Genomic DNA, 27,248 nt, shown 5'->3' with positions numbered 1-27,248 from the left:
AATTAGAGCGCATGATACCTCCAGCTTTGTTCTTCTTTCTTTAGATTGTTTTTTGGACATTTGGGATCTTTTGTGGTTCCATACAAATTTTAGAATTACTTGTTCTAGGACTTCTAATACTATGTTGAATGAAAGTGATGAGAGTGGGCATCCTTGTCTTGTTCCTAATCTTAGAGGAAAAGCTTTCAACTTCTCACCATTGAGTATGATGTTAGTTATGGGTTTGTCATATATGGCCTTTATTATGTTGAAATACACTCTATACCCACTTTGTTGAGAGTTTTTATCATAAATGGGTGTTAAATTTTGTCAAATGCTTTTTCTGCATCTATTGAGATGGATTATATGGTTTTATCCTTCATTCTGTTAATGTATGTACCACGTTGATTAATTTGTGGGTGCTGGGCCATCCTTACACTGCTGGAATAAATCCACTTGATCGTGATGTGTGACCCTTTTAATGTATTGTTTGCTAATATTTTGTTGACGATCTTTACGTATATGTTCATCAGAAATACTGACCTGCACTTTTCTTTTCTTGTGGTGTCCTTGTATGGTTTTGGTGTCAGGGAAATACTGGCTTCATAAAATGTGGTCGGAAGGTTTCTCTCCTCTTCAGTTTTTTGGAAGAGTTTGAGAATTCTTCAAAACATTTTTCTTTGAATGTTTGGTAGAATCCACCAGTGAAGTTGTCTACTCCTGGGCTTTTGTTAGTTGGGAGATTTTTTTATTACTGTTTCAATTCCCTTGCTAGTAATGAGTCTATTCACATTTTCTATTTCTTCATGATTCAGTTGCTAAGATTGTATGGTTCCAGAAATTTATCCATTTCTCCTAGGTTGTCCATTTTGTTGGCATATAATTGTTAATAGTCTCTTACGATCCTTTGTATTTCTGTGGTATCAGTTGTTAACGTCCCCTCTTTCATTTCTGATTTTATTTATTTGAGTCTTCTCTCTTTTTTTTCCTTGGTGAGTCTAGCTAAAGTTTTGTTGATTTTGCTTATCTTTTCAAAGGGGCAGTTCTTAGTTTTGTTGGCCATTTCTATTGGGGTTTTTTTGTGGGGGGGGTCTCTATTTTATTTATTTCTGCTCTGATCTTTATTATTTCCTCCCTGCTACTAATTTTGGGTTTTGTTTATTCTTCTTTTTCTAGTTCCTCTAGGTGTAAAGTTGGTTTATTTGAGATTTTTCTTGTTTCTTGAGGTAGGCCTAATTGCTATGAACTTCCCTCTTGGAGCTGCTTTTGCTGTGTCTTGTAGATTGTTGGTATGTTGTATTTCTTTTTTCATTTGTCACTAGGTATTTGATTTCTCCAGTGACCTATTGGGTGTGCAGTAACATGTTTAATCTCCACGTTTTTGTGGTTTTTTCCCATTTTTTTCCCTTGTGATTGATTTATAGTTTCATACCATTGTGGTTGGAGAAGATGCTTGATACGATTTCATTTTTTTGAATGTATTCAGACTTGTTTTGTAAACTAACGTGTCATCTACCCTGGACTATGTTACATGTGCACTTGAGAAGAATGTGTATCCTGCTGCTTTTGGATGGAATGTTCTGCATGTATCTGTTAAGTCCATGTGGTCTAACATGTTATTTGAATCTGCTGTTTCCTTACTGTTTTTGGTCTGGATGATGTATCCATTGATGCAAGTGGGGTGTTAATGTCCCTTACCTTTATAGTATTGCTTTCAGTTTCTCCTTTAAGTCCGTCAATATTTGCTTTATATATTTTGGTGCTCCTCTGTTAGGTGCATATACATTTGTAAATGTTACATCTTCTTGCTGGATTGACTCCTTTATCATTATGTAATGCTCTTCTTTGTCTTTTATTACAATCTTTGTTTTAAAGTCTCTTGTCTGATATGAGTATAGCTACTCCAGCTTTCTTTTTATTTCCATTTGCATGGAATTCTTTTTTTTATAACTTCACAGTCTCTGTGTGTCCTTTCTTCTGATTAATTTTACTACTTTTATCTTTTAACCTTCATGCTAGCTTTATAAGTGATTGATCCACTACTTTTGTTATACCATCTTCAGTGAGATTTTTACTTTTGTATGTTTTCTTATTATTAATTAGTGCCATTTCTTTTCAGCTTAAAGAAATCCCTTTAACATTTCTTGTAGGGCTGGTTTAGTGACGACGAACTCCTTCAACTTTTGCTTATCTGGGAAACTCTTAATCTCTCCTTCAGTTCTGAATGAAAACATTGCTGGGTAGAGAATTCTTAGTTGGAAGTATTTTTCTTTCAGCACTTTGAATAGTCATGCCACTCCCTTCTGGCCTTTAAAGTTGCTGCTGAAAAATCTGCTCATTGCCTCATGGGGATTCCCGTGTACATAACAAGTTGTTTTTCTCTTGCTGCTTTTAGGATTTTCTCTTTATCCTTAACTTTTACCATTTTAATTATAGTGTGTCTTGATGTGATCCTTTGGGTTCATCTTATTAGAACTCTCTTGGGCTTCCTGGACCTGGGTGTCTGTTTCCTTCCTCAGATTAGGGAAGCTTTAGCCACTATGTCTTCAAATAATTTTTCTGGTCCTTTCTTTCTCTCATTGTTGTCTTCATTTCTAGGACTCCTATAATGCAAATGTTTATTCCACTTGTTGTCTCCAAAGTTTCTTAAGTTATCTTCCCTTTTTTTTTTTTTTTTTTCCATTTTGCTGCTCTGTCTGGGTGAGTTCCACTGCTTGCTGATTTGCTCTTTGTCCTCATCCTGTCTGTTGTTGAACCCCTCTAGTGCATTCTTCATTCAGTTACAACTTCTGTTTGGTTCTTTCTTATATTTTCTGTCTCTGTTGAAATTCTCATGGTGTTCATCCATTCTTCTCCTGCGTTTGGTGAGCATCTTTATGATGATTACTTTTCAGTCTTTACCAGGTCCATTGCTTCTCTCTGTTTTGTTTAGTTCTTTTGCTGAGGTTTCAGTCTGTTTTTTTGGTTGGAACATATTCCCCTGTCTCCTCTTTTTGCCTAATTCTCTGTTTCTTCATAAGTATTAGATAAGTCAGCTGTCTCTTCCAGTCTTGAAAGAGTGGCCTTACTTAGGAGATGCTCAGTGGGACTCAGGGGTACAATCCTGCCTGGCCACCACAGCCTGGCACTCAAGGGGTGTCCCCTCTGTGTGCCCTCCTGTTGTGGCAGGGCAGCGGCTGCTTTGGGGTGCTGGTGGGCAGGGCTGTTGCTCGCATGGCTGTGAGGCCCAGCTAAGGCTCAGGCGGGCAGGGCTCTCAGCAGGGCAGACCTGTTAGTGCTAACAGGTTACAGGGAGAATTTCAGTGCTAGTGATAGCAAGGTAGCCTGAGATCACAAAAAAGGCTCCTGCTAGTGTCTCAGTCCCTCGGGGGCATCCCAGCTGGTTTCTCCCTCTCCAGCAGACGCTGTAAGATTTAGTAAGTGGGTCCTCTTCATGTGTGGCCCATGCCCTTTTCAATCTGGTGTTTTTGCACTTGTGTTTAGGTTGAGTGAGTTTGGGCACAGGCCCTTTAAGGGCAGGTTTTTCTCTTTAATACCCAGCAGGGCCCTGTGGGGCTCCTGGGCACAAAGACTTTCTGTGTCCCCCATTTCTTTGATGACAGGAAACAGCTTTCATTCAGCCTCTGTGACCTGAGTTCCAGTGGGTGGATTCAAGCAGCTGTTAATTAGGGAAGGGAGGGGTTGCAAGGCCAGGGAAAAACAGTCGAGAGAAGCAGTAGTGCCGCCTTGGGGAGGGTCCTGGTTCCCCATCAGCGGATGAACAACAGTATCTTTGAGCTGTTTTGGAGATACTGAAACCCCATGCAGGTGGGAGAAGTGAACAGTTAATGATAGTATGCTGCCCACAAGCCTGTAGACCCCAGACCATTTGGAACCTATGAAGGTTGATGATGCTGATGCTGACTTATGTCACCACCAACCCATCAGAAGGATGTCCATGAGCTGATCACGCCCTCTTTGAACAATTTTTTTTTTTTTTTTTGGCTGCGTCAGGTCTTCGTTGCTTCATGTCGGCTTTTCTCTAGTTGCGGCGGGCAGGGGCTACTCTTCGTCGCAGTGCACAGACTTCTCATTGTGGCTTCTCTTGTTGCGGAACACGGCTCTAGGTGTGTGGGCTTCAGTAGTTGTGGCACACGGGCTCAGTAGTTGTGGCTTGCAGGCTCTAGAGCACAGGCTTAGTAGTTGTGGCGCACGGGCTTAGTTGCTCCACTGCATGTGGTATCGTCCTGGACCAGGGCTCGAACCTGTGTCCCCTGCATTGGCAGGTGGATTCTTAACCACGGCACCATCAGGAAAGCCCTGAACCGTTACTATAAAACTTCTCACTATCCTCTCCAGTTGGAACACATAGTTTTTCGAGGCAGTAGCCCTCTGTTTCCCCCTTTGCTTGGCAAAGTAATAAAGCTATCCTTTTCTACTTCATCCAAAACTCTGTCTCCAAGATTCAGTTCAGCACCAGTGTACAGAGAAGCTGAGCTTTCAGCATCATGTTCTCTGCAGTTCTGTAGTTTTCCTGGTCATATTCCCTATTGGTTTTCAAAGCCAGGCGTTCTGGGGACTCTGTCCTGTACAGGATCTAGAGGTCATGATGCCAAGTGAAGGGTATTTCCTATAATCAAAAAAATGGGAGACACAAAGTTTTTGTGCCCAGGAGCCCTACAGGGACCTGCTCAGTATCAGGTGGCATGCCTCATGTAGAGCTTAGATCCCTCCCTCCTTTGTGGTCCCTCCTGATTCTGGATCGCTGCAGCTGGGGCGTGAGTCTTTCCTTGGTGAGAATGTGTCTCTGTCTCTCCTCCCTATCTTGATGCTGTCCTTTTACCCTTTGTTGTGGAGGCTCTGTTCATTGATAGAACAGAATTCTATCAGTCCCTTAATTGTACCCAATATTGTAGAGCAGCGGTCCCCAACCTTTTTGGCACCAGGGACCAGTTTCATGGAAGACAGTTTTTCTACGGATGGGGTGGAGGGGTATATTTCAGGTGGTAGTGCGAGCGATGGTTCAGGTGGTAACACGAGTGCTGGGCAGCGGCAGATGACACTTCGCTTGCTCGCCCGCCACTCAGCTCCTGCTGTGCGGCCCGGTCCCTAGCAGACCACAGACCAGTCTGCACCCTGGGGGCAGGGGACCCCTCTTGTAGAGCATGCATTCCTATTGACACCTTGAATTATGTCTTATGGACTATAATGGAATACCACCGTTTCCGGAGTCTAATAATAGCTAACCTTAAGCATGTCTAGACCCTGTATTAATTGCCTTAACAGGCATTATTTTACTTAATCATCACAGCAGACCTTTAAGCTATAGATAAAAAGTATTATTTAAAGATAAGGAAATTGAGTCTTCAAGAGGTTAAATATTTTATAATCCAGAGTAATACATCAAACTGTTGAACTAGGATTATAAAAGTTCTGATTCTGGAACCGGAGTTCTAACCACTATGCTTTACTACCCTTCTGAGAAATCTTTTTTATAGATTTCTTTTTATTGTGGTAAAATAGACATTAACATAAAATTTATCATTTTTAAGTGTACAGTTCCATGGCTTTAAGTAATGGAACCTTTACCACTGTCCATCTCCAGAACTTTTTTATCTTTCTCAACTGAAACACACAGTTTTATGGATACATGCCATAGATTTTTTGAAATGTAAATACTTTCAGATGTTCAAAAGTTAATATTTTAAAACGTGTATTCTTAATAAATCATAGGAAAACCTTAATGATGTATGTATGCTGATATTATCTGTATACCATCATAAATAAAAAACGATAACTAATTCAAGGCGTCACTGATAATATAAGCTTCTTAGCTCATAGGAACACTGTTTGGGCTTCTTAATAAATAGTTTTACTAAATCCTATTTGGTCAAACTACATACACAGTTGATTTCTTTAGTTCACTCGCATAAACCATTCAGTGTGAAAAGATTGGCCACATTGGTTGTTTACTCAGAGGATGGGGCAGCCCTAATGAAACTCCACATCTAGAAGCCATTTCTAGAGAGCCTTCAGAGCCTGCAGTATTTACTTGTAATCTCTTTAGTGCTACTAGTTCTTTATTCTTTGGGGGTGGATTTGATGGTTAGAAACATCTAAAGTCACTCAGTTTCAACTTTGCAAACTAAAATAGATGATGAAGTTGGTACTCTGCTCTTCGTTGATCTGTCAAAGATTTATTGAACACTTTTTACCATGATTATTAAAAATAAATTTTCTAAAAATAATTGAGGCTAATATTCATGGGTAGTAATTCATATTAGTTTTAAATTCCAGAAAAAATCTTCCAAAAATATTTGGGCAGAGAAATCATCATTACAAAGGGACTGTTGTTCTATTTGTATTTCCATTAAATATTTTTGGCGTGACTTCTGTGAGCTGGGTGCTATCCTAGGCATTGCAGATGTGATGGACATAACACATACAACACATAATATACAGATGACCCTTAACTCAGCTTTGAACTGCACAGGTCCTCTTATACGTAAATGGTAAATACATACTATGGCACTACATGTCCGTGGTTGGTTGTATCTGGATGCAGAACTACAGATATGCAGGGCCAATTGTGAAGTTACAGACAGGTTTCTGACTGCTCGGGGGGTCAGCACCCCTGACCCCCACATTGTTCAAGAATCAAATGTGTGTACACATAACACACAATACATTATACCTGCTCTCTGAGTTTATAGTGTAGTTAGCATATATGAAATGTATATAATAGCTTTAAAAAACTTAAAACACATCTACTTTTTTAAGAGTTCTCAGTGTAGCTTCAGAACAGATGTACACAAATAACTTAGCATGTAATTTGGGCCGTAGCTAGAATAGAGGGATGAATAAAAGGCTATGAAAATGGGGAAGAAAATTTTGAGAATAATACAAAGCCATGTTTAAATTGACTTCTCACTACATATGTAGTTGGTTGAAATATATTTTTATATGATGGTTCTTTTATGTTTCTATATCCTATGCTATTTGTTATAAAACAAGTTGTCATTTTTTGTTTTAGACCAGCTGGTGGGAGTGACAAGTGGACAGCGACAGCCTGTGACTGTCTCTCATTGTACCTCACTGGAGCTGTAGCAACCATCGTCATACAAGTGTGTGAACAGGTACAGTAGATGTGTACTGGTTATTTCATTGACATTTTCTACAAGACCATTTGTTTTGTTGAGAAAATAATAGTAAGCTGTCTGGATTTTTTTTTTTTGGCTGCGTGGCATGTGGGATCTTAGTTCCCCAACCAGGGATCAAACCTGTGCCCCCTGCAGTGGAAGCGTGGAGTCCTAACCACTGGATCGTCAGGGAATTCCCTATTTGGATATTTTTTTGCAACCTTTTTTTGGTCTTCAAGTTATCACACCTGTTTGGGAATTCACTAGCAGTCCAGTGGTTAGGACTCTATGCTTTCACTGCCAAGGGCCCAGGTTCTATCCTTGGTCGGGGAACTAAGATCCTGCAAGCCGCACAACCTGGCCAATAAAAAACACTGTAATGCCTGTTTCATAATAGATGTGTACTGTAAATGAATATATGAGTGAATCAAAACATTTCTAAACTAATATTCTTGAGTTGATAATTTGCATATTAAAAACCAGAAGGTATGTATGCTAGAGTGCAGTTCTGAAGCCTTTGATATTCTTTACAAATTGGTAGTTAGGCTTCTAGTGAAATCATATTAACTGTACATCATAAAAGGTGTTTGTATGAGCGCCGATTTGAGAAGAGGATACATATATAGGACATGTCCTTTCAGAACACTAAGAAATATTCCTTGTCTCCTTAACTTTTTTCTAATTTGATACATTTTATTGCATTAATGATTAGAATTTTCTTGTAAGTAATTCTTTCCATGTTAATTTTTTCTTTGTGTACTTTCCCCATTTTTATAATTCCATATAAAACAATATATGTTTTGTAGTTCTTTCTTTGGCTTTTCACAGGAGAAAAAAGGCACACCTGTGAAAATATATTTTAGTTCTATAATTACAAAGAATTCAGGAGAATAGAGAACTTGTAATGGGGGATGTTTTCCTCCCTCCCCAATCTGGGTGGAAAACAAAGTTTTCAGTCGTCCTTCTTTCTCCTCCACTTGGTATTTTTCACCTGGACAGTGAAGTCTTCCTGATAGACTTCACAAAACAACTGTCTTTCTCTGTTGACTGTCTTCCATGCTGTTTTCTCTCTGATATGTTCCGATATCAAAATTACTTGGTTGGGAATTTTTCTTTCTGGCATGGAGAAAGGTGGAGGGAATACCTGTGAAAAGTGTAATGTTTATACGAAGTTGCGTTTTTGTGTCTCATATTTACTCTGCTCTTAAATCACTGCAGGAAAACAACACAACATGGCCATTACCTGTGAAAATTTTCTGCACAGATGAAGGAGAGTGTGTTGATGTTTCCAAATATTTGATTAAAAGGGGTTTGGCTTTGAGAGAAACGAGGTATAGACTGTTTTTTTAAAACATCATTTTGTGATGGAGGCTTCTTATTTGCCTGTGTAAATCTTCGTATCTATGTGTGCTCAGACCTGAATTGCCTCTTGTTTGCTCTTAAAAATGATTTATAACCTAATCCTGAGGAGCCAGCTTAGAAGTAAATTCATTCAGAATTGCTAAATGTTTAAATCCCTGGACATTTTTGCTTTTATACTTTCCCCTTTGCTCTGGCATTTATCAATACATTTTAAACTAAAGGAAAGGAGAATTACACCGTGGGTACCAGATCTGAACCCTTTGGCCTCACTTGCTTAAGCAGAAATGTTTAAGCTTTATGCTGGAAATTGTGGTAGGTATATACCAAAATATATTTGTGTGATATAGGTAGCAAATGAGTAGAAATGGGTAGCCAAAAAAAGTAATTGAACAATATTTACATGTAAAGATCCTTTCAGATACTAAATTTGGGGTTTAAATACCTTTGGTCCAAGGGGAGAAGGATCAGGATATCACTGTAACCCTAGTTTCCTCTTTTTATCTTTTTCCTTCTAGAGGTAGAGGTATATTAGAATTGCAGATACATGTTCCAAGTGGTCACCTTCTGCCATACATGGCCAGATCTCTTTTTTAATCTTAGATTATTATACCTTACCTTATTTGGATCAGGACCCCAATCTTGATGAAATGGAAGGAGAATGAGAGATCAGAAATAATACGGAACCCGAGGTAGTTGGCCAGGTGTGGTAGATGCTGACTTCACTGCCTGGGCCTTGTCAGGCAGCCAGGCTCTGCATCTAGTCCTGCATTCACTGACTTCAGGCTAACACAGTTCCTCGCTGAAAGAAATGTTAAAGTGAAAAATGCTGGGCAAGTTTATATTAACTAACAATATTTGCCACTAATTTAATGTTCTTTTCTACTTTTCTGGCACTAAAACTACTACCTCAAGGCTGGGAGTGATGAGGGAGCAGTGTTAGTTGAGGAATTATGCAGCTATTATCTAATCAGTGCTCATTTCTGTTTGAAAGAAAATACAGGAAAGTGGAAGAAACAAAAATCTGCCATAATTTTTCTAACATAAACAATGTTAATATTTCCTTCTAGGGTTTTTTATAGGCATGTTTTTTTAATTGGAAGGGAATAAGAGGAAGTAAAGCAATTATGAATGAATATAGCATGTTACTACTAACACTTAATATTTGAATAGTATGGAAAAACTATTTTTTAAGGGACTCATTATCTTTGTATTATTTTATGAATGTTGATAACTTGCCACATATATGATCTGTCTTTGGGCTAAATTAGAATCAGCTTGAAGCTGTTGTATTTCCCAATAACATCTAGTTAATTGTATGATACTTGGGATATACTTAATAGACTTTAAGAGAGAATAGCATGTAAATATGGGATAGTAATTTAATGCATTTAAGTGAAATTATATTACTTTATCATCAAGCTCATGCATAATTTAAAATAATTTTCATTATAACTTAAAGTATACTCATTTTTATGTAACAAATAAGACTAGGATATCCTAGACTAATTAGACTAGACTAATCCTTCAAGTATATTTGAAGGATTCTTTTTATATTGTTTTCCCAGAATTTTTTTATTTGCTCATGGTTAGATGTATTCTTTTTTGCATGTTACAGAACTAATAAATTAGATAACAGCCATTCATTATCCCAGAAGTCTCTGGAAATCCCACTGGTACAAGGAGAGTCAGTGGTTACTAAGTGTATTAAAATTAACTCTGACCCTGACAAAAAAGCTGCTGATATTCTCAGTGAACACGAGGTGTCTGAATTTAAGGAGAAAATTCTAGAACCAAGAACCACTGGATGCTATAAACCACCAGCTATTCCTAACCAGAAAGTATTTGAGGCAGTAGTCAGCTGCATTGGTGATGATGGAACTATATTTGTGGTACCTAAATTATCAGGTAAGATCTTTCACATTATGCAGTATTCTGTAAAAGTGGTCGCTTTTACTATTAGAGAATTTTAATTGGAAGGGAATATCTCTAGTAAAATACACATGGATTGAAATTCCTTGGGCAGATATTTAACCTTTCTGAACCGCTTTTTCACTCAGTTGTTGTGAGGTTTGAAAGAAATAATGCATGAAAGTGCTTTGCACAATGCCTAACACATGAAAATCATTTATTGAGACATTGGGAATGGATAAACATTGGGCCTAAGATGAGCATGGGGGGACAGGTTACAGTTATACAAATTTGGGGGCTCTCTAAGAAAAAAGAATACAAATGTTTATATTCGTTTAAAAGTGAGAAAAGAAGTCACAACAAATGACTGGAGAGTCAGGGCCATTTGAGATTCAGGTCCTTCCTGAGACCTCTTTAGCTTATGTACCAACGCTTCCTTTCTACAACCTGAGTGTGTCCAGGACACTTGATGACTCACAGCAGCTCTAGCTTTCACGGGACTTAAGCTCCGTTAGCTTCATAGTAAGTCCACCTATGGATAGGGGCGTCGGGGCTACGAATTTGTTGAAATTTTTGTCTCATGTGTTGATCTGCTAAATACTGTTTCTTAATTTGAAAACCAGACTAAATCTGTGTAATTGGCTATTCTAGAAGTGAGTAGTGTTTCAGACCTCTAGCAACAGTACTTAATCCAGAAACTTTGCTTGACGTGTGTAAATAATCATAGCTAGAACTGGTTGCCAGAGGCCTTACTTCCAATCTCCTGCAATATGGATAATGTGGGCTAGCACTATTACACCCAGTTTACAGAAGAACATACTGAGGCTTTTGCCCAGGAGCTCGCAACTAAAGTAGTAGAACTGTTATATGAACTGACACCAGAGCTTGCCCTCTCTGGCATCAGTTATGGGCATATAAATTTACTGTGGAAATAATGAGCCAGTTAGCAGGAAGTAGCAATATTAGAATTTTAATATTATACCCGCAGCACTGTGCTATATCTAAGCATCAAATAACAAAGAGCTTTTAATGATTCTTGCACTTCCAAAATAATGCTTGCATTTGTAACCATAGATCAGAATAATAGTTTACATGTTGTCAGTCAGTAGTATGTTTCAAAACATATTGAAGCTATTGACTAAATTAGATTTATATTAAAGCTCTATTATGTGGGGACTGATTTTTAATTCCTTTTAATGTTATCTAAGTGATGAAGTTACTAAAGTTTGATGATGACTTCATTTGAAAATGGTAGGGAATTTTTCCTAAATGCTTTCTATTTTTAATAATTCCAGAATTTGAACTAATAAAAATGATGAACGAAATTCAGAGTAATTTAAAATGCCTTGGTCTTTTGGAGCCTTATTTCTGGAGAAAGGGAGAAGCTTGTGCAGTAAGGGGATCAGATACTTTGTGGTATCGAGGCAAAGTAATGGAAGTCATTGGAGGCACTATCAGGGTGAGTCTGAAATTCTTTTGTGACTATTTTAAGGCTAAGTGCTATAACATTAAGAGGTCTTTCAAGTTCAGATACATGAAATTTTGATTAAAACATCTTTTAATGAGTTCATTCATGTAGGAGAATCACTTGGATGCATTATATATTTATTTGTAATAAGAATTTCTCTTTTTATTTTTAAGTATATTTATTAACCTGAATAACAAAAAAATATTTCCAGATAGGGATTTTTACCACTGAAACTTTAATGGTGCCACTTATTTGTAATTGGCAGCCTTATTTGTGTGCATGGTGCTAAGTAAAACAACTTATTTTCCAGTATATTTCTATATCTCCTTAGTAAATTTGTTTACGGGACCCCCTAATTTACCCTTTCACATTAGCGTTAATTTACCCTTTCCAGAATACTAAGAACAGTACTTGAGTTTCATCTAAAATCTTCAGAAAGAGCTGCATACAGTTGACCCTTGAACAGCACTAGGGCTGGGGAGCTGACACTCTGTGTAGCCGACCTGAGTATAATTTATGTCATTCTTCCATGTCCACGGTTGTGTGTCGCGGATTCAATCAGCTGTCGATCGTGTAGTGCTGTAGTAGGTTTTTACTGAAATAAATCCATGTGTAAGTGGACCCTCATAGTTTAAACCCGTGTTGTTCAAGGGTCAACTGTACTTTGAAAATATGTGTATATAAAAATATAGATGGAAAATGTCTCCATTTACATTGTACTTGAAGTACAGCAGTGAAATCAAGAGACATTCAGCCTGTGAAGATTTTGGTTTTAGGAGGGGAGGAAAAATTAAGAAGAAAAGTCTTTTGTTAATACTTGCACAGGAGATTATTATCTATTGGATAATGATACCTGACAATAATGTAGCACTTCAGGTTTCTAAGCTTTTTTCACATACGCGCATTCGTATTTTCTTATTTGTTTCCAACTATCATAGATGTAGATTACTATTCCCATTTTACCAGTAAGAAAATTGAAATTTATGTTCAGTGATGTGCCCGAGGTCAACATGTCAGTGGGTGGTGGTACTGGAATTCATATCTAAGCATCTGATTCCAAAATTTCTGATCTAAGCCTTGTGCTTTTTGTGCTGGAATACAGACTTTACAGGGTTTTTTTTTTTTCCTGGAAGGTATCTTTTATTTTTATTTTTTAAAAATTTTATTGCAGTAGATTTACAATGTTGTGTTAGCTTCAGGTGTACAGCAAAGTGATTTAGTTATACATATACATTTATTTATTTTCATAGGTTTTTTAAAAAAATTATTTATTTAATTTATTTATTTTTGGCTGTGTTGAGTCTTTGTTGCTGCACACGGGGTTCCTCTAGTTGCCGCGAGTGGGGACTACTCTTTGTTGAGGTGTGCGGGCTTCTTACTTGTGGTGGCTTCTCTTGTTGCAGAACACAGGCTCTAGGCGCGTGGGCTTCAGTAATTGCAGCACGTGGGCTCAGTAGTTGTGGCTCGTGGGCTCTAGAGCACAGGCTCAGTAGTTGTAGCGCACGGGGCTTAGTTGCTCTACAGCATGTGGGATCTTCCCAGACCAGGGATTGAACCCATGTCCCCTGCATTGGCAGGCGGATTCTCAACCACTGCACCACCAGGGAAGCCCTTAAGAGGTTTTTTGGGTTTTTTTTTTTTTTTTTTTTTGCTGTACGCGGGCCTCTCGCTGTTGTGGCCTCTCCCATTGCAGAGCACAGGCTCCGGACGCGCAGGCTCAGCAGCCATGGCTCACGGGCCCAGCCGCTCAGCGGCTTGTGGGATCTTCCCGGACCAGGGCACGAACCCGTGTCGCCTGCGTCGGCAGGTGGACTCTCAACCACTGCGCCACCAGGGAAGCCCCCCTTCATAGGTTTTTAATAGAAGTAAGATGGTTTCAAATTTTGGGTTAGTATTTAGGTATATGGATACTCAACAGATTCATGTGTTTATATGCAAATGAGTCTATTTTCACATACACTTGAATTGTTCAGAGAACTCTTTTTTAACATAAAAGTAAATTGAAATTCAATTTTCATTAAGTTATAATTCATAATCTTTACATATATAGGATCCAAATAAGATAGTGGTGAACTATATTTTTTTCATACTTTCTAAGATCTCTGTTTTTTAAATTTGAGAGTATTTTGATACTTTAATCATCATTTTTAATTTTTTTCCTATGCATTTCAGGTATACACAATAAATTTTTCATTCCTTAACCTGATATCTTTCAAGGTTATCCTATGATCCACATTAAGAAATAGACATAAAAAAAGACATTAAAAAAAAAACTCATGTATATATTTAGGGCTTCCCTGGTGGTGCAATGGTTGAGAGTCTGCCTGCCGATGCAGGGGACATGGGTTCAATCTCTGGTTCGTGCCCCGGTCCGGGAAGATCCCACATGCCGCAGAGCGGCTAGGCCCGTGAGCCATGGCCGCTGAGCCTGTGCGTTCAGAGCCTGTGCTCTGCAACGGGAGAGGCCACACACAACAGTGAGAGGCCCGCGTGCCGCAAAAAAAAAAAAAAAAAAAGAGAGACATTACATGTAATTGTACTTACCCTAACTACCTGTAATGTACTCAGATATTTTTTATTCAATTCTATTTCATTTTTTTAATGCTGACTGCCAAGACAGCCCAATTAACAGTGATATGTTAATTTCATTAAATTGGGGTAACAGAAGTAACTTACTGACATTCCTTATTCTTGAAACAATTTAGAAACTGAATTATCAAAATTAAATAAAGCATTTTTAAAAATGGACTGTTGAGGACTTATAGTTTCTGGTTCCACATTTAAGCTCTGAAGTTGCCACACCATCCTAACAGCAAGTAAAAAGCTGAACAAACTGAAAAATCTATAACTCTTCTTGTGTCTGTAAGAGAGGAAGTACAAAGGGCAAACCACTGCCCCAACAGAGAGTCAGGTGAATATAGGGAGTCACTTATGGGAGCTTATGGGAGCAGAGACTGACGACCAGAACTCTAACGGAAGAATTGCTGGAATTTTTTTTTTTTTTTTGCCGCACCACATGGCTTGTGGGATCTTCGTTCCCCAGCCGGGGTTGAACCCAGGCCCTCGGCAGTGAGAGCCTAGAGTCTTAACCATTGGACTGCCAGGGAATTCCCAAGAATTGCTGGAATTTAGTGTGGACAACTCTGAGGGGCAAAAACTCAGGGAACCCAGTCATCAGAAGGTTCCACACAATTCTATGAGACTTATCTCCAAGAGCTTGACCAGGTTCTCACATAAATATCAGAGATGCTTCCGGCAGGGGAAGGAACAAAGGAACCATTTTGAAATATGCTAGAGCATTCTGTTTTTCTTAGTAAGGCCTGCACTCAGGAGACAGTAGTTAAGCAGGGCCTAAGCATCTGGGGTATTATCAGAGCCCAATCAACCTGGGGGAAAGGAAATTGCCCAATTCCAGTTAACTCTAGCTTTCCACATTGGAAACAGACCCAACTCCAGCTCACTATATCACCCTTTCCCTCCTTTCCCACTTGAGGGAGTAGAGCGAAACACTGAGAAACGCTTGTGCAGTTCACATTCTGAAAGCAGAGTCTCAGTGAAAGACGGAGGCGTACTCGTAAGACTGTAGAACATGTCCCCTCCTGCCACACCTTCCTACCACATTCCGGAAGGCCCATGTATAGCAGTTCCTTTTACACAGTACATGTCTGGCTATGAAGAAAAAATTACAAAACAGTATGATATTGGCATAAAAAAAGATGCATAGATCAGTGGAATAGAATAGACAGCCTAGAAATAAACCTACGCACATGTGAACAATTAATGTATGACAAAGCCAAGGATATACAGTGGGGATAGGACAGTCCCTTCAATAAATGGTGGTGGGAAAACTGGACAGCCACATGCAAAAGAATGAAACTAGACCACTATCTTAAACAGTACACAAAAATTAACTCAAAATAGATTATAGGGCTTCCCTCGTGGTGCAGTGGTTGAGAGTCCGCCTGCCAATTCAGGGGACACGGGTTCGTGCCCCGGTCCGGGAAGATCCCACATGCCGTGGAGCGGCTGGGCCCGTGAGCCATGGCCCCTGAGCCTGCGCATCCGGAGCCTGTGCTCCACAACGGGAGAGGCCACAACAGTGAGAGGCCCGTGTACTGCAAAAAAAAAAAAAAAAAAAAAGAGTAGCTGTAATGGTTTCAGAACAGACTCAAAGCAAGGAAGGTTATCAAGGAAAAAGGGCATTACATAATGAAAAAGGGTCAGTTTTCCAAGAAGACATAAAATTCTGAATGTCTTAATAAATTCTTAATATGCCCCTAAGAACAGAGAGTCAAACTACATGAGGCAAAAACTAGTACAACTGCAAGGAGAAATAGCTGTATCCGCTATCATAGTTGGAGACTTCAGCATCCCGCCCCCAATCAGAAATGGACAGATCCAACTGGCAGAAAATCAGTAAGGACATAACTGAATTCAACAACAACATCATCAACTGGATATAATTAGCATTTATAGAATTATTCCTCCAACAACAGCAAGATACACATTGTTCAGATCACATGGAATATTCACCAAGATAGACCACATTCTGGGCCATAAAACACACCTTACATTTAAAAGAATAGGAATCAGTGTTTGCTCTCAGACCACAATAGAGTTAAACTAGAAATCAGTAAGAGAAAGACAACTGGAAAATCCCAAAATGCATGGAGATTTAACAGCAAACTTCTAAATAACACATGGGTCAAAGAAGAAATCTTAAGAGAGACATTAAAATATTTTGAACTAAAATGAAAACAACTTACAAAATTTATGAGATGCAGCTAAAGCAGTTCTGAGAGGGAAATTCATTGCATTGAATGCATATATATATATATATATATATATATATATATACACACACACACATATACATATATACATATACATATATATATTATAAAAGAAGGAAAGTCTAAAATCAGTTATCTGTGTTTCTACCTTAGAAAATTAGAAAAAGAAAAAAAAAGCCAAAGTAAGTGGAAGAAAAGAAATAATAAGAATTAGAGCTGAAATCTGTGAATCCCTGAAAACAGGAATTCAAGGAAAAAAATTAATGAGATTTAAACCTGGTTCGTTGAAAAGTTTGATAAAATCGATAACCCTCTAGCCTGGCTAGCCAAGAAAAAAAAAAAAGGACACAAATTACTAATATCAGAAATAAAAGCAGGGATATCAATACAGATTTAATGAACATTGAAAGATAAAGGAATACTGTGAACAACTATGCCCACACATTGGATAACCTAGATGGACTAGACCAGTTTCTTAAATGACACAAAATGCCAAAACTCACACAAGAAGAAATAAACAATCTCGGCCTCTATCTATTAAAGAAATTGAGTCAATAATTGACAGCCTTCCGAAACAAAAACCACCAGGCCCAGATAGGTTCACTGGTGAATTCTGCCAGACATTTAAGGAAGATATTTTACCATTTCTCTACAATATCTTTCAGAGGAAAGAAGCAGAGGGCATACTTCATAACTCATTTTATGAAGCAAGCATTACCCTAATTCAAAAACGAAGACATTACAAGAAAACTACAGACCAGTATCTCTCAGGAACATAGATGCAAAAATCCTCAGCAAAATATTAGCAAGTTAGAGCCAACACAGTATGTAATGTTTAAAAAAAATTACATACTATGATCAAATAGTGTTTATCCCAGGTATACAAGGCTGATGAACCATTTGAAAATCAATTATAGTAATCCATCACATCAGCAGTGTAAAAATGAAAAATCACATGATTATGTCCGTAGATGCAGAAAAAGCATTTGAGAAGATCCAGCACTCATTTCATGATAAAAACTCAGTAAACTAGAAGTATAAGGGAACTTCTACAGGTATCATAATACTTAATGGTGAGAAACTTAAGGCTTTTACACCAAGATCAGGTACAAGGCAAGGATACCCACTCACCAATCCTTTTCAGTATTGTACTGGAAGTGTTAGCTAATGCAACAAGACAAGAAAAGGAAATAAAGGGTAATCAGATTGAGCAGGAAGAAATAAAACTGTGTATGTTTGCAGATGACATGTTCATCTACCTTAAAAAAAATGCAAGAGACTCATCAAAAAACTCCTGGAACTAGTAAGCAATTACAGGAAGATTGCAGAATATAAGGTTAATATACATAACTCAATTTCTTTCTCATATACTAGCAGTGAACAGATGGAATTTGAAATAAAAAACACAATACCATTTTACGTTAGCACCCCCAAAACAAAATACTTAGGTATAAATCTAACAAAATATATACAAAGATATATATGAGGAAAACTGCAGAACTCTGATGAACAAAATCAAAGAACAAAATTAATGGAGCAACACTGTTCTTGGATAGGAAGACTCGATGTCAAGATGTCAGGTCTTTTCAACTGTATTTATGGATTCAGTGCAATCCTAGTCAAAATTCCAGCAAGTTATTTTGTGGACATCAGCAAACTTTATTCTTAAGTTTATATGGAGAGACAAAAGACTCAGGATAGACAACACAATATTGAAGGAGAAGAACAAAGTTAAAGGACTGACACGCTAGGCTTCAAGAGTTAGTATAAAGTTAATCAAGACAGTGTGGTATTGGCAAAGCAAAATACAAATAGATCAGTGGAATAGACTAGAGAACACAGAAATAGACTCACGTAAATATAGTCAATGATCTTTGACAAAGGAGCAATGGCAATACAACTTAGCAGAGATAGTCTTCTCAGCAAATGGTGCTGGAACAATGGAACATACACATGCAAAAAAATCCAGACACAGATTTTATACCTTCCATAAAAATTATCTCTAAATGGACTACAGACCTAAATGTGAAACATAAAACTGTAAGACTCCTAGAAAGACAACACAGAAACATAGATGACCTTTAATATGGCAATGACTTTTTAGATACAGCACCAAAGACATGACCATGAAAGAAATAAGGTACAAGCTGGACTTCATTAAAATTAAAAACTTCTCCTCTGCAAAAGACAATGTCAGGATAATGAGAAAACAAGCTAAACACTGGGAGAAAATACTTGCAAAATATACATCTGATAATGGACTGTTATCCAACATATACAAAGAACACTTAAAATCTAACAGTAAGAAAACAAGCCAATTTAAAAAATGGACCACAGATCTTAACAGATACCTCACCAAAGGAGACATACAGATGGCAAATAAGGATATGAAAAGAAGTTCCACATCATATGTCACCAGGGAAATGCAAGTTAATACAAGATAGCACTACACATATATTAGAATGGCCAAAATCTGGAACACTGACAACACCAAATGCTGGTGAGGATATGGAGCAACTGATATGGAGCAACTCCACTGCTGGTGGGAATGCAGAGTGGTACATCCACTTTGGCAGACAGTTTAGCAGCTTCTCAACAACTAAATCTACTCTTAACATATGATCCAGCAGTCGCACTCCTTGGTATTGTTGACCTGAAATAAACAGACTGCCAGATACTTCTCCAGAAAAGTTGGGTTTATTCAGGATCAGCAGAGAATTACAATTCAGGGTCTGCAACCATGGTAAGTCACGTGCAAGTTCCTGCAAAGCAAGGACAGGAGAACACTTTTACAGAGAAGAAAAGGAAGTGGGTATGGCTCTAGTAAACAAAGAGTCTGTGGCTTTTCATTTGCTGAGTCCTTCCCAGGAAAGAAAAAGAGTCTGTATTCCTCCTGTTGGCCTCTGCTATCATCAAAGGACATGGAGCTCCCCTTTCTGATCTCCCAACTCTGTTTAATTGAGGTTTCTGTTTATTAAATTTTTACAGTATTTACCCAAAGGAGTTGAAAACATGCCCACACAAAAACCTGTTTATAGGAGCTTTATTCATAATTGCCAAATTTGGAGGCACCCAAGATGTCCTTCAGTAGGTGATGGATAAATAAACTGTAGTGCATTCATACAATGGAATATTATTCAGTGCTAAAAAGAAATGAGCTATCAAGCCACGAAAAGCCATGGACGAACCTTAAATGCATATCACTAAGTGAAAGCAAGTCTGAAAAGGCTACATATACTGTATGACTCCAACTATATGACCTTCTGGAAAATGCAAAATATGGATAGTAAAAAGATGAGTGTTTGCCAGGGGTTGCGGGGAGGGAGGACAAAGGATTTTTAGGACAATGAAAACGCCCTTTGTTTTCACAGAGCGTCTTTATACATGTCAGTCCCATAGGGGTACATCACCAAGTGAACCCTAATGTAATCTATATGGACCTTGATTTTGACGTATCCATGTAGGTTCATGATTATAACAAATTACCACTATGGTGCAGGATGTTACAGTGAGGGAGGCTGGGGTGTGAGGGAAATCTCTGTACCTTCCTCTAAATTTTGCTGTGAACCCAAAATTCTTAAAAAAATGAAGTCTTTAGAAAGTTATTTTACAAAATTTGAGGAACACTGGATGACTTAAAAACAAGTTTCTTTCTCATAGGACTTCTCAGAACCTTTATTATGCAGTGTGATTCTCCAGGAAGGAAACATTACATGCAGAGTTTCCCAAACTGCGAAACTGAGGAATACTGAAAATTTGAGAAATGTTCTTTTATTAAATGGAAATCAGGACTTCTAAAATACTTGGAAAAACAAAAGAAAAACTTTAAACATCCTCCAAAAAATTGATTATTCTCAAGAAAAGAAAAAGCTTTTGTTCATTTGTAAGAAAACCTTTTGACAGTGAGGTTTGATACACTATGGGATGAGGAAATATAGTGTTACTTTTTTTCTAGAGATTTTTTTTTGAATCCAGATTTATATCTCCTTCTAGGATGTCTTTTTTTTTTTTTTATTCTCTTTAATACCAGGGAGTCCTTTCGGTCCCCTAGTTTTTAGTAGTAAGTTTTAATTATGAACTTTGTCCTGTTTCAGGTACAATATTTAGATCACGGAGTCACTGAGAAGATTCCACAGTGTCATCTTTACCCTATTTTGCTATATCCTGATACACCCCAACTTTGTATTCCTTGTCAGCTCTATAATACCATACCTGTGAGTAAACAGGGATTTATAGTACGATTAATTTTAAAACACTGTCCTTTTATTAACAATAGTTTTCTAGAAATTAGAATGTAAGATGAAACCCCTTTCAGTGCAACAAAAATAATATTTAGAAATAAGCTTACAAAGATAGCTAAAGGGCCTTTATGAAGAAAATGACAGAATTATACTGAAGGATATAAAAATATCTGAATAAATTAAGAGAGATAATGTCTTCATAGATGGGAATTTTGTTTGGAATTGTTAATTTTTAGTTACAGTTCAAATAAAATTTCAAGAAATTTGAAGCTGGATCAGAGAAAGGAATGGTATATTAATTATCTCTTGCTATATAACAAATAAAGCTTAAAATTTAGTGGTCTAAATCGACAATAAGCTTTTTAAAATTTTCATACAGTTTCTGTGGCTCAGGCATTGGGAACAGCTTAGCTGGGTGTTTTGGCTCAGGGTCCCTGATGACTCTGCAGCCAAGATGTGCACCAGAAAGGCAATAACCCAAAGGACTGACTGGGCTGAAGAACCCGCTTCCAGATGCTCACTCACAGGGCGCTGGCAGGAAGCTGGGGCGCCTCATGGGCTTTTGGCAGGAGGCCCCAATTTCCTGGCCAAGTGAACCTCTTAACACATACTACAGAATAGTCACTGCTCCTTAATAAATATACATTGTAGTCAGTATACAAGAACTGCTTTGGCATATTGGCCTTCTTTAAAAGTTTTATGATGCTTTGTTTTTAGTGTGCGTTTATATTTTTAAAGCATAAAATGCTTTAAGAGAGTAATGGGGGGAAGCTGAGACAAATTATTAGTTTCTTAAGATCATTTTTATCATATACCCATGATATTCTTTGAAAACTGCCTATATATTTTGTCCTTCTCTCTAGTGTTATCTGTTTATGGCTACTTTTGTGTATCTTCATTTACTTCCTGCTCTTATTTTGTGAAAGAATCTGAGTTTATTAATCCCAAATAGGTCGGGAATGCCTGGCAACCAGATGCAGTAGAACTCCTTCAGGAGCTGCTTTCAAAGAGAGAGGTGGAAGTTCACATTATGGTAATTTGTATTTAAAGCATATATCATTGGGACTTCCCTGGGAGTCCAGTTGTTAAGACTTTGCCTTCCGATGCAGGAGCTGTGGGTTTGTTCCCTGGTCGGGGAGCTAGGATCCCACATGCCTCTCAGCCAAGGGACCAAAAAACAGAAGCAGTATTGTAACAAATTCAATGAAGACTTTAAAAATGGTTCACATCAAAAAATCTTAAAAAAAAAAAAAACCTCAAAAAAAATTAAAAATAAAGCATAGGGCTTCCCTGGTGGCGCAGTGGTTGAGAGTCCGCCTGCCGATGCAGGGGACACGGGTTCGTGCCCCGGTCTGGGAAGATCCCACGTGCCGCGGAGTGGCTGGGCCCGTGAGCCATGGCCGCTGAGCCTGCGCGTCCGGAGCCTGTGCTCCGCAGCGGGAGAGGCCACAACAGTGAGAGGCCTGCATACCGCAAAAAAATAAAAATAAAAAATAAAAAAATAAAGCATATATCACTGATTTAGTTTATTTGCCATAAAGTGTTGCAGGTAATACAATTTGAGGGATTTTTTTGTGAAGAACTATGTTCCTATGTGATTATCAATTACTCGTTAACATAAAAGAAGTTACCACTTTGGTTCCTAGGCTCATTTTAAATAAACCTAATTTTGAGCAAGTTCCTGAGAACTTCCATAAGCAAATAATTTGGAAGATTCCTTATTAACAACTTATTTTGACACGAGGAGAGTACTGAGGAAATAGAGATGTTTATAAACACACATGGTAGTTTTCAGGATGGTGCTGTGTGTGTAGCACTGTGTTAGGTGCAGGTAATTCCCGTCCTCAAGGGCCCTGTCTAGTTAGTGAAACAGTGAGACACAAGACAAAACCCTAAAGACTTTACACCACAACTTGCTGAGAGCCAGGCGGCTGGTAAAAAGAGTGAGTGTAATAGGAATGTAGAAATGGGAGTTGATGAAGTGCTCCTGACCAGGTAGGTGCGGAGACAGAAAGGGGAAATGCATTTGCTAGAACAGTAGAAGTTTTGGGAGGAGCAGCAGTGTGAATAGGGTTTAAGAGAAGTAGACGTCAGGCAGGAGGCCCCACTGGGGGTTCTTGAGCAGTGAGGCAGCGAGAAGATTCTCCTGGAGCTGTGCTGGAGGGTTCGGGCAGAAAGATAGAAGAACTTTAAGGAAGTGTTTCTGTATGAAAGGTGTGATGGCAGGCTAATAAAGACCTAAAGAGAGCCACAGACGCACTTAAATAAGAAAGTGGAGAAGCCTCTCTGGTTATTCACAGCCTCTGTGGACAGTCACAGAAGTCCTGCAGAGGTGGGAACTGTTCAGGTTATCCAGGTGGCTTTCTTTGCTGCTTAGCTTAGCCTAGGAAAACAGTGTGGCGTATACCAAGGTACTGGATTTCTCAGAAACCATGCCTGTGCCTGCCCTTGCAGCCGTGCTGCTGTAGCGGACCTTCCCCAGAAGTGCTCCTCCTACCTTACGTGCTCATGGCACAGACCCGGTGCCTCTTACCTGCTGGGCTCTGTCCTGGGACTGCAGGCGCAGCAAGAGCCGAATAGAAGCTCCCGCCTCCGTTGAGCTTCCATTTTAGTGATGGGAAATAAAATGAAAGAATATATATATATGTAAGGTATGTTAAATAGTAGTGCTGGCCAGAAAAATGAATTAGGAAAGGCTGATAGGGAGAGGTGGGCGGGGGAGGAGATAACATTTTAAATACAGTGGTCAGAGAAGACATCCCTAAAAAGATAAAATTTGATGGAGACTTCCGAGTGGTGAGAGGACACGCCATGCAGTTACCAGATCAGTGCAGAGAGCCGCAGGGCAGGAGACGCCTGGAGTGTCCAAGGAGCAGACGGACGCACGGAGGTGGGAGGCCACCTGTGAGAGGTGCAGTTGTCGCTGCGTGGAGGTGGATGGGATCTGACCTCACAATCTACTGTTTTCACTTTGCACTGGTGAAAACTGGACGGTAGAAAAAGGTAGAAGCAGGAGATCAGCTGGAAGGCGATTACACTAAGCAGAGACATGAGTTTGGACTAAGGTGGTACCGAGTGGAAACAGCGAGGAACGATCAGCTTATCAGTCATGTGCATTTTGGTACCTAATGTTTGTAAACAGACCCACGGGTTTTAAAGCCACTATATGACTCCTAGACTGTTGTTAACTTCTTCTGATTCCTGCCATTTTTGGATTTTTAACTAAACTTCATTTCTTTACCCCTGAGCATACTTTTTCTTTCTCCTTCTACTAAGTATAAATTATTAGTATTATCTAAAGATGATGTATAGCAAATTGTTTTCTTTACATAACTAGAAAACTCTCTACCTTATGGACATGTAAATATATTTTATAAAAACCAGAGTAGTAGCATTATTGCCTCGTTATCTGTCAAAATACTAGGAAGAAAATTTTACAAAACGAGTCACTAGTCAAACTAGTAATACTGTGGTTGTCAGAAATCTAATTTCATTTTTGCCAACTGTAAAATTTTAATCTTCAAGCAGACTTTATTTTTATAGTAATAATCTCCTTTATTGAACTTAAATAGGAATTACCGGAAAATCCATGGGAGAAATTATCTATTCATCTGTATTTTGGTGGAATGTCACTTTCTTATTTTATGGCACACCATAAGTATTGTACTTTTGAACATTCTGAGGAAATACTGAAGGAAGTAAGTGAACTATTTTTCTATAAAAATCTAAACTATAGAAAAAGAAATTGTGGTTAAAATGTCATATTTTGTCTTATGCCTCAAGCCTTCCATATAGTTCTACATGCCTGATATGTTAAGAGGGTCTAGAGGATTTGTAAATTCTTTATTGAGAAAGCAATACCCTATATCATGCTTTATAAAGTCTTAAAAAAGACTTCAATTGCATTAAGAGTCACTTAGTGTTTCTGTATCTTCAAACCTAATGAGAAGCTCATATGTTCTCTAACGTTGTTTGAATATAGATGTAAATTATAAAATCATAATGGAATTCACTGCCAGAAGACGACTCTCTCCCAAGATAAAATGGTTTTGCCTTATATTCAGTATTATAACATTTCCCCCATTTTGCTTTCTTACAGGGAACTCAGAGCCAGATTTTAAGCTTAGCTTCAGTAAATAGCCCATTCCAGTTGCCTGGTGCTTCTGTTTTTAATATTTTAAAAAACATAATTAGTTTGTTACAGATATGATTTCACATTGCAAGCTGCCACAAATACTTTATAGAAATGGGTACTCATCATAAATAAGAATGTGAACATTTTATATCTCAAGATATTTTTAGACTTGCAGTTCACTTGTTAGGTTTTTGAATATTCATTTTAGTGAGAGTACACGACCAAACAGTGGGTGTTCAGTTCAATATAGGAAACTACTTTCTTCTCTCAAATAGGGAAACTATGATATAACTTTGTACATGTAATCCTCACAGCCAGTTGTTTCTTTTGAGCATAGAGGTGTGTGTGTGTGTGTGCGCACGCATGCGTGCGTGCCTGACCCCGTGTGTTTGTGTAAAGGGTGTTTCATCTGTTAAACAGGTTTTATAAAGATTACTTAGTCTCTCTGCCAGGTGTACTCTTCAGTGTGAACATTTAAAAGGAGAGGTAAGAGCTCCCACTCTTACTATAAACTAATGACAATTGACATGCTTTTAGCATAATTTTGCGGATGCTTCTTGTTGCAATATTAAGATCACTCAGACACTAAATTTTCCCATAGTTAAGCTGAAATGAATGCCAACAAGGTCATGCACACAGTTTTTGTGGGATGAAATATGAAAGTGCCTTAAAACAATATTACATAGTTAAAGATAGTTTTATTCATTAATAGTACTATATTATTTCAGAAGCCAACAGATTACAATAAAAAGTATGAGGAAGAGAGATGGGAAATAAGGTTTGAGGTAAGTTTCAATCCAAATATTTTGAAAATTTGGACACTTCATCAATACAAAGAATCTGATACAAGATCAGGAAGGTAAGCATAACAGCTTTATTGAGATAATTTATATACCATAAAATTCAACTTTTTAAAGTGTACAAATCAGTGGTTTTTAATATATTCATAGAGTTGTGCAATCATCACAACTATCTAATTCTACAACATTTCATCTCAAAAAGAAGCTCCATACCAGCAGCAGTCACTTTCCATTTCCCCTTCCCCAGTTTCCTGGAAACTGTTTCTGTGGGTTTGTCTGTTCTGGATGTTTCATATAAAGGGAATCATAGCCCTTTGTCACTGGCTTCTTTCATTCAGCATAATGTTTGCAGGGTTGAATCATGCTGTAGTATGTGTCCTTTTTATTGCTGAATAATATTCCATTATACAGATACACCACATTTTGTTTATCCATTCATCTGTTGATGGATACTGGGGTTGTTTTTACCTTTACAGATAGTGAGTTAAAGCTACTATAAACGTTTGTATACAAATTTTTAAGTGGATGTCTGTTTTCAGTTCTCTTGAGTATGGACCTAGGAGTGGAATTACTAAGTCATATGGTGACTGTGTTTACCATTTTAAGGAACTGTGAAACTGTTTTCCAAACCAGCGGCATCATTTTACTTTGGTACTAGGATTGTACAAGGGTTCCATTTTATCCATATCCTCACCAACATTTATCTGACTTTTTTTCTAGCCATCTTAGGATAGGTGTGAAGATACAAGTCCCTTATCAGATATGATTTGCAAGTATTTTCTCCCATTCTGTGGGTTGTCTTTTCACTTTCTTGGTTGTATCCTTTGAAACACCAGAGTTTTAAATTTTTTTTTTTTTTTTTGCGGTACGCGGGCCTCTCACCATTGTGGCCTCTCCCGTTGCGGAGCACAGGCTCCGGACGCGCAGGCTCAGCGGCCATGGCTCACAGGCCCAGCCATTCCACGGCATGTGGGATCCTCCCGGATCAGGGCACGAACCCGTGTCCCCTGCATCAGCAGGCGGACTCTCAACCACTGCGCCACCAGGGAAGCCCCAGAGTTTTAAATTTTGATGGAGTCTAGTTTATCCTTTTTATCTGATTTTTTCTTTTGTCACTTTTGCTTTTTGGTGCAAGAAGTGTTTTCATAAGTAAAATTTTATCATTTAAAATTTTAAGTAGAACTTAATTCCTATAATTATAAAAATGACATGCTTGTTGTAAAGTGTTTTGTAACAAATCAGTAAAATTCAACAGTAGGTAGTCACTTCTTGCTGAAATCTAAGTGGTTCAAATATGTTTTGTTTTGCCACCAGTTTAGAAATGTTAAATAGTAATAAGTGAGTCTACAAATTTGAATATGATTGTTTTACTATTTATGTTAATCACCATATTCAAGATTTTTTTTAACTTACTAAAAGAAAAATCCCCTATATTTTTATATGT

The 27,248-nt window shown here is 38.1% G+C and overlaps 1 protein-coding gene across 1 annotated transcript in view; it reads left to right on the top strand.

The window, feature by feature from the left end:
- Window positions 1-27,248, top strand: part of RNF17 (ring finger protein 17) — a gene marked incomplete at both ends in the record, with an annotated part of 128,752 nt that overhangs the window by 93,934 nt on the left and 7,570 nt on the right. The window contains 8 exons of the mRNA XM_079721645.1: window positions 6,992-7,082; window positions 8,316-8,428; window positions 10,075-10,364; window positions 11,663-11,826; window positions 20,723-20,842; window positions 21,822-21,902; window positions 24,442-24,567; window positions 25,733-25,789. Of these exons, the coding sequence (XP_079577771.1) occupies window positions 6,992-7,082; window positions 8,316-8,428; window positions 10,075-10,364; window positions 11,663-11,826; window positions 20,723-20,842; window positions 21,822-21,902; window positions 24,442-24,567; window positions 25,733-25,789 (1,042 nt within the window). The remainder of the gene's footprint in view (window positions 1-6,991; window positions 7,083-8,315; window positions 8,429-10,074; window positions 10,365-11,662; window positions 11,827-20,722; window positions 20,843-21,821; window positions 21,903-24,441; window positions 24,568-25,732; window positions 25,790-27,248) is intronic.

This window comes from Hyperoodon ampullatus, assembly GCF_949752795.1.
Source record: "Hyperoodon ampullatus genome assembly, chromosome: 16".
NCBI classification, from domain to species: domain Eukaryota; kingdom Metazoa; phylum Chordata; class Mammalia; order Artiodactyla; family Ziphiidae; genus Hyperoodon; species Hyperoodon ampullatus.
This window is presented reverse-complemented; position numbering and strand designations above follow the sequence as displayed.